The 13,711-nt window shown below is 45.2% G+C and overlaps 1 protein-coding gene across 1 annotated transcript in view; it reads right to left on the bottom strand.

Annotated features, from left to right (window-relative positions):
* Positions 1–142: 142 nt before the first annotated feature.
* The window catches only part of usp11 (ubiquitin specific peptidase 11), a 61,735-nt gene continuing 48,166 nt past the window's right edge, over positions 143–13,711 (bottom strand). The window contains exons 16-21 of the mRNA XM_056275191.1: positions 8,762–8,832; positions 8,484–8,596; positions 7,996–8,145; positions 7,618–7,733; positions 553–641; positions 143–319 (exon numbers count right to left, since the gene is read on the bottom strand). Coding sequence (XP_056131166.1) covers positions 143–319; positions 553–641; positions 7,618–7,733; positions 7,996–8,145; positions 8,484–8,596; positions 8,762–8,832 — 716 coding nt within the window. The remainder of the gene's footprint in view (positions 320–552; positions 642–7,617; positions 7,734–7,995; positions 8,146–8,483; positions 8,597–8,761; positions 8,833–13,711) is intronic.

The following is a 13,711-nucleotide window of genomic DNA, read 5'->3' as shown; positions in this document are numbered from 1 at the left end:
AAAAAAAAACAAAAACAAAAAAACAAACAGAAATCCCAAAGGCCTGTTCTTCCTAATGAAGAAAAAGAAAACCAAAAAAAAAAAAAAAAAAAAAAAAAAGAAAAAGTAATTAAGTGTTGAGAAAAAAACCCATTTATTCTGCTCATTCCGTTTCCATGGTGACACAGGAAGCGGCTCCCAGCTCCATGTTGTCGTTTTTGCAGGAAGTGATGTCGTTTGCAGCCTGGACCAGTGAGGCGGAGCTTGTGGAGGGGGGTGGGAGAGTGGGCTTCCTGATCTTGTCTTGCCGGTGGTAGAACAACAGATAAGCAGCGTTGGTCTGAAGGAGAGATAAAGGTTAGCTACGTCATTACACCAGGAGGGAAGGGGAGAGAAAGAGTTGAGCGGTACAGGAAGGGTCAGACGAACAGATCTGGTACTGTGGTTGCAATTAACAATATCCATCACTCGTGTGTGTGTGTGTGTGTGTGTGTGTGTGTGTGTGTGTGTGTGTGTGTGTGTGTGTGTGTGTGTGTGTGTGTGTGTGTGTGTGTGTGTGTGTGTTGGACTAACCACAATCTGTTCCTCTCTGGCGTAGGTCACCTTGCTGTCATCAAAGTAATACCACTGACCATTGTCTTTATTCCGCGCATAACTGGTGTCTGCAGGGACACACACACAGAGTAACAAACGGTCACACATTGAGAACATCAGCCAGTTTTCATTCAGTTTCTGAGCCCCCCCCCAAAAGCAGCTCTGGAACCGAACGCAGTGCAGAGTCTTCACATGTCAAACCAGTGACCTCATAGATGGAGATGGAATAAACTGAGGAAAAGCCTTCTTCCACTGGAAACTGTGTTATTACAGATTTTGATCACAGCCATTTGGTTCACGCCAACCAACATGACAATAACTTTTAATTCCAGTCAACCAACAGACAGGAGGTCAAAGGTCAAAGCCCCAGCAAGCTGACATTATTCCTGTATACACGAATCCTGGGGCGTAACAGAAGTAAACAAGTCGCCATTACTGCGGTGGCACCTCTCCACAATGCGTGCGTCTGAGTGCAAGCTCTCATACAAAGTGTACAATTTTCTATTTTTACTTTTATTTGTTATGTAACGTTACTTGTTGTTATACTTCTCCTGGATCGCCACCTTGCTGTGGTGGAGAAGCTTGCATGTACCAGTGATCACAAGAGCTATGCCGTCCGCAGCTTGGCTCCTGGTAGGGTCACCCAAGGTGGATAGGTCAAGCGGGAGGTTCCAGACGAAGCGCGATCCAACAAAGACCTCAGCAGTGGAACTGGTGGAAGATGTCTCCAGGTCACAACGGCAGTGAAGGCGGATGAAGGATGCAACAGAAGGTGGTCTCCAATTGTCTTGGTTCTCCATGCCGTTAGACTCTGTTCACCCCCTGCCAAGGACCATGTGGTGGCTGCAGGCGCATCAGCCTCCATTTAAAAATCTGTCACGCGCATCCAAAGGAGTTGAATCAAGTGCAACTGGACTTGGTATATACCCGTGAAGACGTTTCACCTCTCATCCAAGGGGCTTCCTCAGTTCGTGCCTTTCTGACTAGACCAAGCTAGTCTGACTGGCTGGTGATGAGTCTCAGCATTTATCCTCTAGGAGTCGTTGTCAGAGCTATAGATGTCCCTGCTTCTTTGTGTGCCGATGTTTACCAACGCCCGTCGCTAACAGAGCCACAGATATGCGTGGCTTGATCACTAACGGCTCCAACGACTCTCATGACCACTGAACAATGAAGTCGAAACTAACACCCCCAACGACCGTCGCTGCTAAACAAATGCAAATCAATAGCACGGATGGCGACGGGCGCGGCTGGACATCGGAGCACAGGAGAACCACGCAAATCAATAGCTCCGATAACGACTCTTAGAGGATAAATTCTGAGTCTCATCACCAGCCAGTCAGACTAGCTTGGTCTAGTCAGAAAGGCACGAGCTGAGGAAGCCTCTTGGATGAGAGGTGAAACGTCTTCACGGATATATACCAAGTCCAGTTGCACTTGATTCAACTCCTTTGGATAACCATGACCTGGACGAATGAGAACATTCACAGACTGTCACGCGCAGGCCTCCTCCCATTATGCAGCTCCAGGATCGACCTCTGTGCAACGGAAGAAGGTGGTCTGGTCTGATGAATCACGTTTTCTTTTCTATTATGAGGACAGCCGGGTGTGTGTCGTTCACCTGAGGAAGAGATGGCACCAGGATGCACTATGGTAAGAAGGCAAGCCAGCGGAGGCAGGGTGATGCTCTGGGCAACGTTCTGCTGGGAGACCTCGCATCCTGGCATTCACGTGGATGTGACTTTGACACGTACCACCTACCTAAACGTTGCTGCAGACCAAGTACAACCCTTTATGGAAACGGTATTTCCTGATGGCAGTGGGCTCTTTCGGCAGGATAATACCTCTTACCACACTGCAGAAATTCTTCAGGAATGTCTTTATGCATACTCAATAACCCAGGTAAGAAAATCAAATAAAGTTGAATTAGTTCATCTAGACACGATGTTTACTGAGAGAAATGTGTCATCACTCATCTAATGACCTCTTCAGTCTCAACTGACTGCAGGTACCCCCACCCTTTATTGTTTATAAGTGGCCAGATGAACTGATCCAACTTCCTTTGAGTGTTCAGAAATGGTTTGAGGAACATGACAAAGAGTTCAAGGTTTTGCCCTGGCCTCCAAATTCTCCAGATCTCAATCCGATCGAGCATCTGTGGGATGTGCTGGAAAAAAAAGGATGATCCATGGAGGCCCCACCTCGCAACTTACAGGACTTAAAGGATCAGCTGCTAACGGTTTGGTGCCAGACGCCAGAGGACACCTTCAGAGGTCTTGTGGAGTCCATGCCTCGATGGGTCGGAGCTTTTTTGGTGGCACGAGGGGGGCCTACACAGTATTACGCAGTTGGTTTAAATATTTTGGCTGATGGGTGTAGAGAGAATAACTGTAGATGTGCATGGAGATGATGTGTGGTAATGACTGTTGTACGCGAGCAGCGGTGTGGAGTTTAGGCATGAAGGTGTTTGAATCATTGATGATATCTGTGGCAGCAGTAACAGTAGAAACAGACAAATGGATGGTCGATAGAAAATAAAGAAAGAAACGAGTGGATTAACGAGTAAATAAATAATTAATAAGGGGAGAAAACTATTTCAATACATCATTAAGCAACAGTAATAATTAAAGCAATAAAAATGATGATGGCGGAAGCAAAAAAAAGTTTCGGTGTTGTGTATGTGTCTGTGTGAGTGTGAGTGTGTTTCCACTTGTACGTTTGCCTCTAAAGTGTTTGCAAGACTGCGCGTGTGTATGATCCTATTTGTGTTTGTCTATGTACATACATGAATGTACAAGAATGTTGTTTGTTTGTGTTTGTTGTGGCACTAGCTCACCGGCAACTTAAGAAGTTTTGAATACTGTTCACCGAATTGTTCAGATTGTGTTTTTGTAAGGCTGAGTTGTGTTGTTCCAGTGTTACCTGTCTGTTAAACAATTTAACCACAGTGAGATGGTGAGTTGTTTTCTGTTTTTCTAATTTAGTAATATAGTTTTCTTGGGGATAGTTAGGGCCACCAACAGAGGGGTTGTGATTTGTTTTGTGGCGTGTCAGTTACACCCAGGTCCCCCGGTACACACAATGACGGGGATAGGGGGATGCTGCACCCAAAGAACAGTGATGATTTAGTGGTTATATCTTTCCAGAAGTATTGTCCTGGTGGACAGAGCCAGAGTGCATGGAAGTAGCGGTCAGCTGTGTTAAGGGTACAATGAGTGCACATGTCTGAGTCCCTTACATGTGCTGCTCCAGTCAGTCCATGATAACTTGTTAAATAATCTAATCGCCTCATTGTGTAGGACAAAACCCACGTTAAGGCATACAAGTCAAACAATGCATTCCTGGGTTTATTTTATTTAAACCTTTCTGGCTTTGCTACACACATGGTATAATTACTTTAACTGCTGGACTACAGTAGGCAAAACATCTTGATTTATAGCTGATTTTCATTGCAGCCATCCAAAATTCTTCTTTACCCAGGGGCTAAAGGGTGAACACTGGCGAAACTAGCCGCCACTGCCCTCTGGATCTCTGTTACTCGATGGGTCCCACTCCCACCAGGCCATCGTGGCTGTGTAGGCTGGCACATGTGCAAACAAAGCAGTGCATGTCATCCTAAAGTGTGTGCAGCATGACAGCTACTGAGAAGAGCTGAAAGGTATTACGTCAAACTGTGGCCTTCCCAAAACCAGCCCTCTTCATAAACTTCAGCCAGTCATTGATAGTGAAGGCATGCTGAGAATAGGTGGATGCATCGACCAGGCACAACTTGAAAGGTGCGATCCCATCCTCTTATTATCCCCATGCCATCACCACATAGTGATTCTGCTTGTCTGCCACCATCATGAATGTGTGAAACAGCCATGCCAGTGGTCTGTGGATAGTGGGAGGAAAACGTCTCATCAGCAGCTGCATTCACAGTTGTGTCACATGCAAAAAGCTGAGAAGAAGAATGGCGCAGCAACAAATGTCTCATCTACCTGTTGAATGCCTGCAAGTAGACTGTCCATTTTCCTTATGAGGGACTTGACGTCTTTGTGCTGTGGGAAATCATCACGCATCATACCAGGGGTGGTCAAGTCAGAGAGAAAAGGTGGGCAGTTTTATTTACACGTATGTCCATGCGTGCCATTCACACTGAGGTAATCCAAACGATGACTCCTCAAGCTTCATAAATGCGCTCAGGAGGTTTATCTCCATCAGAGGCTATGCCAAAAAGCTTCGGTCAGACTGGGACACATTTTATTGGAGAATGTAAAAAGCCACATATGGATTCAAAATGTCCTTTTGATTCGAGCACAGAAGACTACCTCCTTCAACAAATATGCACCCGAGTTTCCAACCCTCCACACTAATCTCATATGGGTGGCGCTTGGGAGCACATGATTGGGGTCACACAATGAAGTCTAGATTCCATGCTCTTCCAGGTTGGTCCTTTGAAACTCACTCATGAATTCCTAATCACCTTGATGGCAGAGGTCAGTGCCATTGCGAACGCCAGGCTGTTAATCCCTGTATTCACCGACCCAGAGGCTCCCCTCATTCTAACCCTTCCATGCAGCTGACACAGAAAAAAGACATCTTTTTCTCCAGCGAGGGAGTTCTTAAAAGGAGATTTGCTCAAGAACCAGTGGAAGAGAGCTCAAGTCTTGGCAGAGACCTTCTGGGCTAGGTGGTGGCAAGAATATGTGAGCACACTACAGGGTCAGCAGAAGTGGCAAGCCCAGAAATCCAATTTCAAAGAAGACATAGTTCTGATGAAGGACAGTCAGACAAAAAGAAATCAGTGGCCAATGGGACTTATTGTGAAGGCCATTCCCAGTAAAGACAGACTGGTAAGAAAGGTGGAAGTCACAGTGACAAGAAATCAAATGGCCAAGATATTCTCCAGACCCATTTCTGAGGTGGTCTTGCTTTTCTCCCAGGATGACAAGGAAACCCCAACAGTCTCTCCTTCAACTCACCAGCCTCTTCAGCATCAAGGTCAATAACAGAGCAGCTGAGTCACGTAACATCATGGCAATGACGTGACACACAGTCCAGTTTACTAAAGGCAAAGCCAGAGATGGGAAACAGTCATTGAGCGACAGCCTGGTCAACTCACTGTAAGACTGAAGTCATAAACCCATGTCAAAATTCAGTGAAGTAGCAGCTATTCTCCTGTACAGACTGGAATGTGGGTTAATATAGTGGCATATTTCTTAATATGCCAGGCGGGGAGTGTATTGGAATCAGTGTCTTGGTTTCTTTTGTATGGTCTTTAGTGCCACCTAGTTGTGATTGCAAATAGCTGCACTGATAAGGAAGTGAGCTAAGAGTAAATATTCAGAATAACAGGAAGTAGCTTTCAGGAAATTCCTTTTTCCCCAAGGGCTCATAGACTGAACATTACAGTGGACCTCTTTTGGCTGCTCCCGTTAGGGGTCGCCACAGCGGATCATCTGTTTCCATCTCTTTCTGTCCTCTGCATCTTCCTCTGTCATGCCAACCACATGCATGTCCTCCCTCACCACATCCATAAACCTCCTCTTTGGCCTTCCTCTTCTCCGCTTGCCTGGCAGCTCCACATTCAGCATCCTTCTCCTAATATATCCAGCATCTCTCCTCCACACATGTCCAAACCATCTCAATCTTGGCTCTCTTGCTTTGTCTCCAAACCGTCCAACCTGAGCTGTCCCTCTAAGATACTCATTCCTAATCCTGTCCTCCTTCGTCACGCCCAAAGAAAATCTTAGCATCTTCACCTCTGTCACCTCCAACTCTACCTCCTGTCTTTTTGTCAGTGCCACCATCTCCAAACCATACACCATCACAATCATCTTATAAACCTTCCCTTTAACTCTCTCTGGTACCCTTCCGTCGCAAATCACTCCTGACACTCTTCTCCACCCACTCCACCTTGTCTGCACTTTCTTCTTCACCTCTCTTTCGCACTCCGCATTACTTTGTACAGCTGATCCCAGGTATTTAAACTCATCCACCTTCTCTACTTCTGCTCCTTGTATCCTCACCATTACACTGTCCTCCCTCTTGTTCATGCATACGTATTCTGTCTTGCTCCTACTGACTTTCATTCCTCTTCTCTCCAGTCCATACCTCCACCTCTCCAGGCTCTCCACAGCCTGCTCCCTACTCTCACTACAGATCACAATATCATCCAGGAACATCATAGTCCATGGAGACTCCTACCTGATCTTGTCCATCAACGTGTCTATAACCATTGCAGTGAACATTATTAGAGTGAACACTACAGTGTAAAATCCTCTTAATCCTTTGCCTTCAAGTCCACAAAAACAGCTACATCTGCAAGTCATCTACTGTTTACAGTTATATTAACATGTTTATATTACTATTTCTTAGGTTTGAGTACAGTATTTCTGAGGGTGGTTAGTTTATTGTCAGCTGCATACAGATGTATTAGTGCGTGGTAGTTACAGCATCGGTGCTTGTGTAAATGATAGTTACTGTCATATTTTCATCTTTTACTACTTACATTGACATACTTACCTGTTCACATTGGTTTATGTCAGTAATTGTTTCTCTACCGATGTACTAGAGATACTATTTAGTACTTACAAAGGTACTTACCTGTTTGTATTCTGTGTTCTTTTTCACATTTTTACAAATGACAAATTTTCCTCCATTAAATCCTGCCAAACACAACAACCTGTCTGTTCCTTGGAGGATGCAATGCTGGAGAATATCATGTTAAGCTAGGTGTACAGCTGAAAATACACTGCCTGCAACAGCAGTTGAGAACAGCATAACTCCTGTTATGACAGAAGAGGTGAAATCTGAGAACAGAGGAACGGTGAAGGGGATATTTTTTGTATGTGTGGCACTCTGCTGTGTTTCTGTTGCCTGTAGTTTGTACTTTGTTATAAATGTCAGGCTGACGTACCTACAGCGAAATGAAGTCAAATGGCCAGGTTGTGTGCTAATATAACAAGAAATGTAAGAGAATGAAAGCCTTGTGACCTTCAAACCTTCACGGTCGTCTCTGAGTTACATAACAGAATGGAAGTATAAAGCAGAGAAGCTCACAGTGTCCATCTCTAAGTCCTCCGTAGTGATTGGACACCGCGATGAGGTCATAGCAACTCGGAGGTTCTCCGCTGTCTAGCTTCTTCTTCAGTAGGCAGCCTGAGAAGTCCAGATCTCTGCAACAACACACATGAACACTGGTTTGGAAACGCACCACTGCTGACAGCTAGTTCACACGTGAACACACTTGTTATGAGTGCTCGTGTTTCTCTGTTTGAACACAGAGAAACAATCGGACATTCAGAACGCAACCCTGGATTAACTATATCAAAAATTAATTCTGAATGCTATTAAACTGTGAGCCAACCAGTGCAAGAAAGACAACACTTTGTTTAAGACAGGAGGCTGTGTGTGTGTGTTTGTATGTGTGTGGTCTACCTGAGAGGAAAGTCCACTATGCTGTCCAGTTTCTCTCTAGAGAACTTGGTGTAGGAAAACCTCTTCAGGTGAATGACCAGGATCTCAGGAAGAGACCACAGATCCAACTTCTTAGTGGCCAGCTGGTGTTTCTTACACACAGGACAGTACCTGGAAGAAAGACAGACAGACTGTTAGTCCCATTTTAAGGAATCGAGGACAGACAGACACAGACATATAGACTTAAGACAGACAGACAGTTATGAGTGTGAACCTTAGGGTGAAGACATGCAGGTACAATCTTTCATGCACTCACACACACAGTAGACAGGATGGATGGTTGGACATACAAACAAACACTGCCATGATCTCATCTCCTAACAACACTCACTCACACACACACACACACACACACACACACACGTCTACCTCTGTATTTAGTGTGTGTCTTACCATGGGTTCTGTGTGTGTGTGTGTGTGTGTGTGTGTGTGTGTGTGTGTTTCACTACCATGGATTCTCCTCCTCCAGTGTTTCCATGGTGGTAAACAGCTCGATACACTCCTGGAGCTGGACTGTGGTCTGCTGCTGGGGAACCTCCATACTGGCATGCTTCACATATTTCTATATGATAAGAACATTATCATTTATTTATTTAAATCAATGTAGACAACACTTAGATCCATAAAAGTATATTTCACAATCTTGTAAAGGAGGTGAAATGTGAAAACAAATGCACACCACGATCAGACCTGTGATCTCACACACACGCACACACACACAAGTTACCTCTGCCTCATTCTCGTTGTAGTATCTCTTCTTCATGTCAGGGTCCCAGTCTATGGCTACATAAGGCTGGGCTGGAGAGAGAGAGACAGATCAGACCTTATCAGATCAGACCCTATCAGATCCCAACACAGACTATCCGTCCACAGAGGAGAATCTCCACACAGAGACCAGACAGAAGGACCAAAGGCAGAGAGACTCTGCTCCCAACATACCAAACCCATTTACACCTCCTCGTGTCCACATTCCTACCACTGGTGGTGATGAAATGTGCAATGAAGCACCTAATAATCTACAGAACCAAACATATAATGTTATTAAAAGTGTGACCCCCATACCGACCAGGGTGTAGGTCTTCAAAATTGCCAACTAATAATACAAGGTGTATAATTCCAACTAATATTTCATCTTGTGGTAGTTCTAAAGTTCTGCCTACTACTGATCACTTCCACAAGATGCTTAAATTTGGTTTCATAAATATCAGTTCACTGTCTACCAAAGCCTTACTAAAAAATGATCTGATTCTTTTTTGGATCCCCCCCCCCCCCCGTTTGTTTCCCCAATTGTATCCAGACAATTACCCCACTCTTCCGAGCCGTCGCGGTCACTGCTCCACCCCCTCTGCCGATCCGGGGAGGCCTGCAGACTACACCACGTCTCCTCCGGTACATGTGGAGTCACCAGCCGCTTCTTTTCACCTGACAGTGAGGAGTTTCACCAGGGGGACGTAGCATGTGGGAGGGTCACGTTATTCCCCCCAGTTCCCCCTCTCCCTGAACAGGTGCCCCGACTGACCAGAGGAGGCGCTGGTGCAACGACCAGGACACATACCCACATCCGGCTTCCCACCCGCAGACATGGCCAATTGTGTCTGTAGGGATGCCCGACCAAGCCGGAGGCAACACGGGGATTTGAACCAGCGACCCCTGTGTTGGTAGTGCTATAAATGTCTTCTCCATGTGAACTAATAAAGGCCTATTGTTAACTGTCAGCTGATAGCAGAGGAATGTGTGGGAAACTCACTCAGTTCTGTTTCCGTCTCCATGAATTTACCAAGCACTGTTCTGCTGAGGAGACGATAGCGTATAGATTATTGACTATTGCAAACTGTTCTCTTCTCTCACATCTTTTCTCTCTCTCTGAATGATGTCTCCTCCTTTCTCTTCTGTGTGTGTGAATGGTGCGATGTGAGTCTCCCTTATGTGCACATGCAGTCTGCGTCCCCCTCATCACATTTTCTTTTTACATGTCTTACAAATCCAGATAATTTCATGATCCTGTTTCAACGTTATATCCTTCTCTCACCCAGACGTGTGACTGTTTTTTTTTTCGGTTTTTGTTTTTGTCTACACGGTAATGGTGGTCGTGTGGCTCGGTTCCTGGGCTGCTCCGGTGGCATCTGGACACTGCCTGGCATCCTCCTCATCAAATTCTTCATAAATGTTATAATTCCATTATAATATCCTCTTTCAGTGTTGTATTGTGTAAATTGTGTAAACACAACATTCATTGCACGTTGTCCGTCTTGGGAGAGAGATCCCCCCTCTGTTGCTCTCCCTGAGGTTTCTTCCTATTTTTTTCTCCCTGTTAAAGGTTTTTTTTAGGGAGCTGTTCCTTATCCAATGAGAGGGTCTAAGGACAGGATGTTGTGTTGCTGTAAAGGCAAATTTGTAATTTGTGACATTGGGCGATACAAGTAAAATTGACTTGACACTCAGCACCGGAGCTCCACAGGGCTGTGTGATGAGTCCTCTTCTCTATTCACTTCACACACATGACTGCATACCAACCCACAGTACAAATACCATAATAACATTTGCAGATGACATTACTGTGGTGGGGCAAATACAGAATGGCAGTAAGTCTGCCTACGGGGATGAGGTCAACAAACTGTCAGTATGGTGTCAAGTAACAACTTGGCACTCAACACCTCCAAAACAAAGGAGATCATCATCAACTTTAGGAAACAGGGAGAGGAACCTGCTCCCTTATACACACTGTGCGAACTATACCATGGCTTTTGGGGAAGCTCACTTTTTTATCATTGGGGGCGCTCGCGTGTGCCTCAAAGAAAGGACTGACTGTGACTCTTGTTGCAAAAACATTTATAGCTGCAAGCATGTAGGCCTACTTGCTTTTAAGTCAGCACATCTGATATATAAGGAATGTGAAGGTACGTCACCCGCGTTGTATGTTGCAATGGGGGCGCCATCTTGTTAGGAATGCGCTCTGTTAGGCATGTAAAAAAATGTAAACAAGAGCCTTCACAAAGCAATCTATGAGCGATCTGTTCACTAAAAACACTCAAAATAAATTTATTTTCACTCGTGTAATGTCGCCTGGCTTTATTGTCTTGTAGTTCCATACTGTCTGCATAAGGTAAACCATGAATTCAACAACAGCAACATAATATAACAGTCAGTTAATGACCCCATCAAACCTCCACACGCGTATCAAAACCAAGCATCACAGTATGCTACAATCCGGCCAACTAAAGCAGGGTACAGTATACTCTGCATAGTTTCTCGGCACAAATAAGACACGGACAGGTCAAATACAAAAACAGCCTATAAACACACCAATGTATGAGCATTAAATCAAAAGCAGCATGCCAGCCTGCCTACAAGGGATTGAGTCCTCATCAACAACAGTTAAAGTTACCAGTCACATACAGTTGAGCACAATAATTTCTCAGTACAATTAAGACATCACATGCGAGGGTCACGTATCAACAAACCAGGCTACAACAACACACACATGCATGGGCATTGTAAATACCAACAGAAATAGGCCAAGCTGCCTACAAATGATCCAGTCCTCATCAACACCCATCACATACAATACAGTGCTAACAGTGAATAATACAGTTAATTGGGAATAGCCCTTACCTTAAAACAGAAAAGACCACAGAGGCCTGGGATCAGCTGCCTTTACTGTTTGTCCAGAAACCCGTGATGTGGACTGGCAAGGACCTGATTTAATCCAAGATGTGATAAAGGGCATTGGGTTGAATCTCTCCAAAGGGAGGTTCATTAAGATCCACAAAAAGGAGCAATGAGAGGCTGTTTTCATGCAACCTACTGTGGATCTTGCTACCAGTATTATCAACTACAGAAAAACCCCTCTCATACTCAGATGAGGTGGGAAGGTATGTCCTGCTCGCTGTGCAAAGCTTTTCCAGTGTTTTGCCTGGTGCTTTAGCTTGTAACTTCCAGTCATGGAACTCCTCAACCACCTCTTTGGCTGGTTTGCCAAGTGTTTCAGCAAGTGCTCGTACCTAATTTTCTCCATACAGGATCAATGCATTGCGGTCCTGTGGCCAAAAGTGCTTATCCAGAGGTTTCAGCATCTGGACAAGGTCGGATTCTGGCGTTCACTTTGTGAGACTGTCAATCACAGATTGAGAAAACTGACTCTGGTTAATCTTGCCCCTGTCCTCAAGGAGTTCAACATCTTTAAACAGGCCCAGGGACATGCGCTGTTTGGCCTTCAGTGTGGCTTTACCTTCATTCGCTTTCATGGCTGTCAGTATATCAACAGTCTGCTGAATGTGGCAACTGGCATCCACTAGAGACATGTCTCTTTGCTGAAGTTTCAGAGAGGCCCTGCAGCTCATGGAGTATGTCTTGCATGCAAGCCAGATCCAGTAAAAACCCAGTTTGTGTAGCCCAAGGAATTTCTTCCTCGTGGTGTCACTGCGAGATGCGTCCTCGCTTGCTGTTTTGAAGCGGTGCGCTAAAGCAGGGTAGTTATTCCAGACTGCTTTTACATTATTGAAACTACTCGCCACCCCCCCTGATGTTGAATATCTGTCCAATTCTCAAAATGTGCACTTTTAGATCTGCAGCTGCTTCCTTGAACAATCTCACGTTCTTTGCGAAACGGTGGTACATGGCGTATAGATTGGAGATAAACTCGAAGTGGATACATCAAGCAACCTCTTTGAGAGAGTCAAGGACTGCAAGTTCAAGGCGGTGGGCCAGGCAATGTATGGACTGAATGTTTGGGAAATCACGTTTAAGCCTTGTAATCACTCCAGTGGTTTTGCCAGTGAGAACTGAAGCCCCATACGTGGTGATGCTGATGAGGTGTTTCCCCCAAAACTCATCATTTAACCCCGTGTAGTAAAAGCTCTGTCTCAAGCTGTTGTAAATTGATTCTCCATCTGTGCCCTGTGTCAGTTCTGCGAGGTCTAAAAATACATTGTCCACATCTCCTTTCCCACTCACATCACATCTCACGTATATAATGAGATAAGCACGTCCGTGTACTGGGCTTTCATTGACGGTGATGCTGATTTTTGAATTGAACTCTTTAATATTTGAAACAAACTTCCTCCGCATTTGCTGTGCAATATGGCCTACAATTTCAGCAGTAGGCCAGTGATCTGACTTGTGTACAGTGCCTACTTTTGTGCCATTGAGCTCCTGAAGCTTCATCAGAAGGAGCGTTTTATAAGCCAGCCTTTCCTTGGCCACCATATGGGCGGATCTGAACGAAGTTGCTGTTTCTTCCATTAACTTGGAATTAATCTCGACCAACTTGTTTGGCAGTATCTCCTTTTGCTTGGTTGCTGCGACTTCAACGGCCATTTTGTGTGCTATGCTATCACGATGTTTGTAGATTTTTTTTTTGTGCATGGCTGCTTACATCCCCGTTAATCCACTCTTCCGATAAGTGCGTGCCAATTACCTTTTCAGAAAGCAGAAGGGTTATTGCATCTCTGCATACTGTTCATCCCAAGCTTCCACCCTTAATGAATAGCCATGTGTTACGAGTCTTCCATTCCCTCCACCGCTGACTGGTCCAGTTAGGTGGGAGAGAGGGGCAGGTGGGGTCAGCATCATCATCGACCTCTCCCTCTTTCGAGCTGTTACCCCCATCTCCAGCTTCGTCTGTCGGCTTGGCCTGCGTTGTCACACCGGGCGTTGTCAGGTTTGTGCTGACAGCAAT

Source organism: Lampris incognitus, chromosome 2, assembly GCF_029633865.1.
Source record: "Lampris incognitus isolate fLamInc1 chromosome 2, fLamInc1.hap2, whole genome shotgun sequence".
Taxonomy (NCBI): Eukaryota; Metazoa; Chordata; class Actinopteri; order Lampriformes; family Lampridae; genus Lampris; species Lampris incognitus.
Note: the sequence above shows the minus strand (reverse complement) of the source record. Positions and strands in the feature narration are given on the sequence as shown.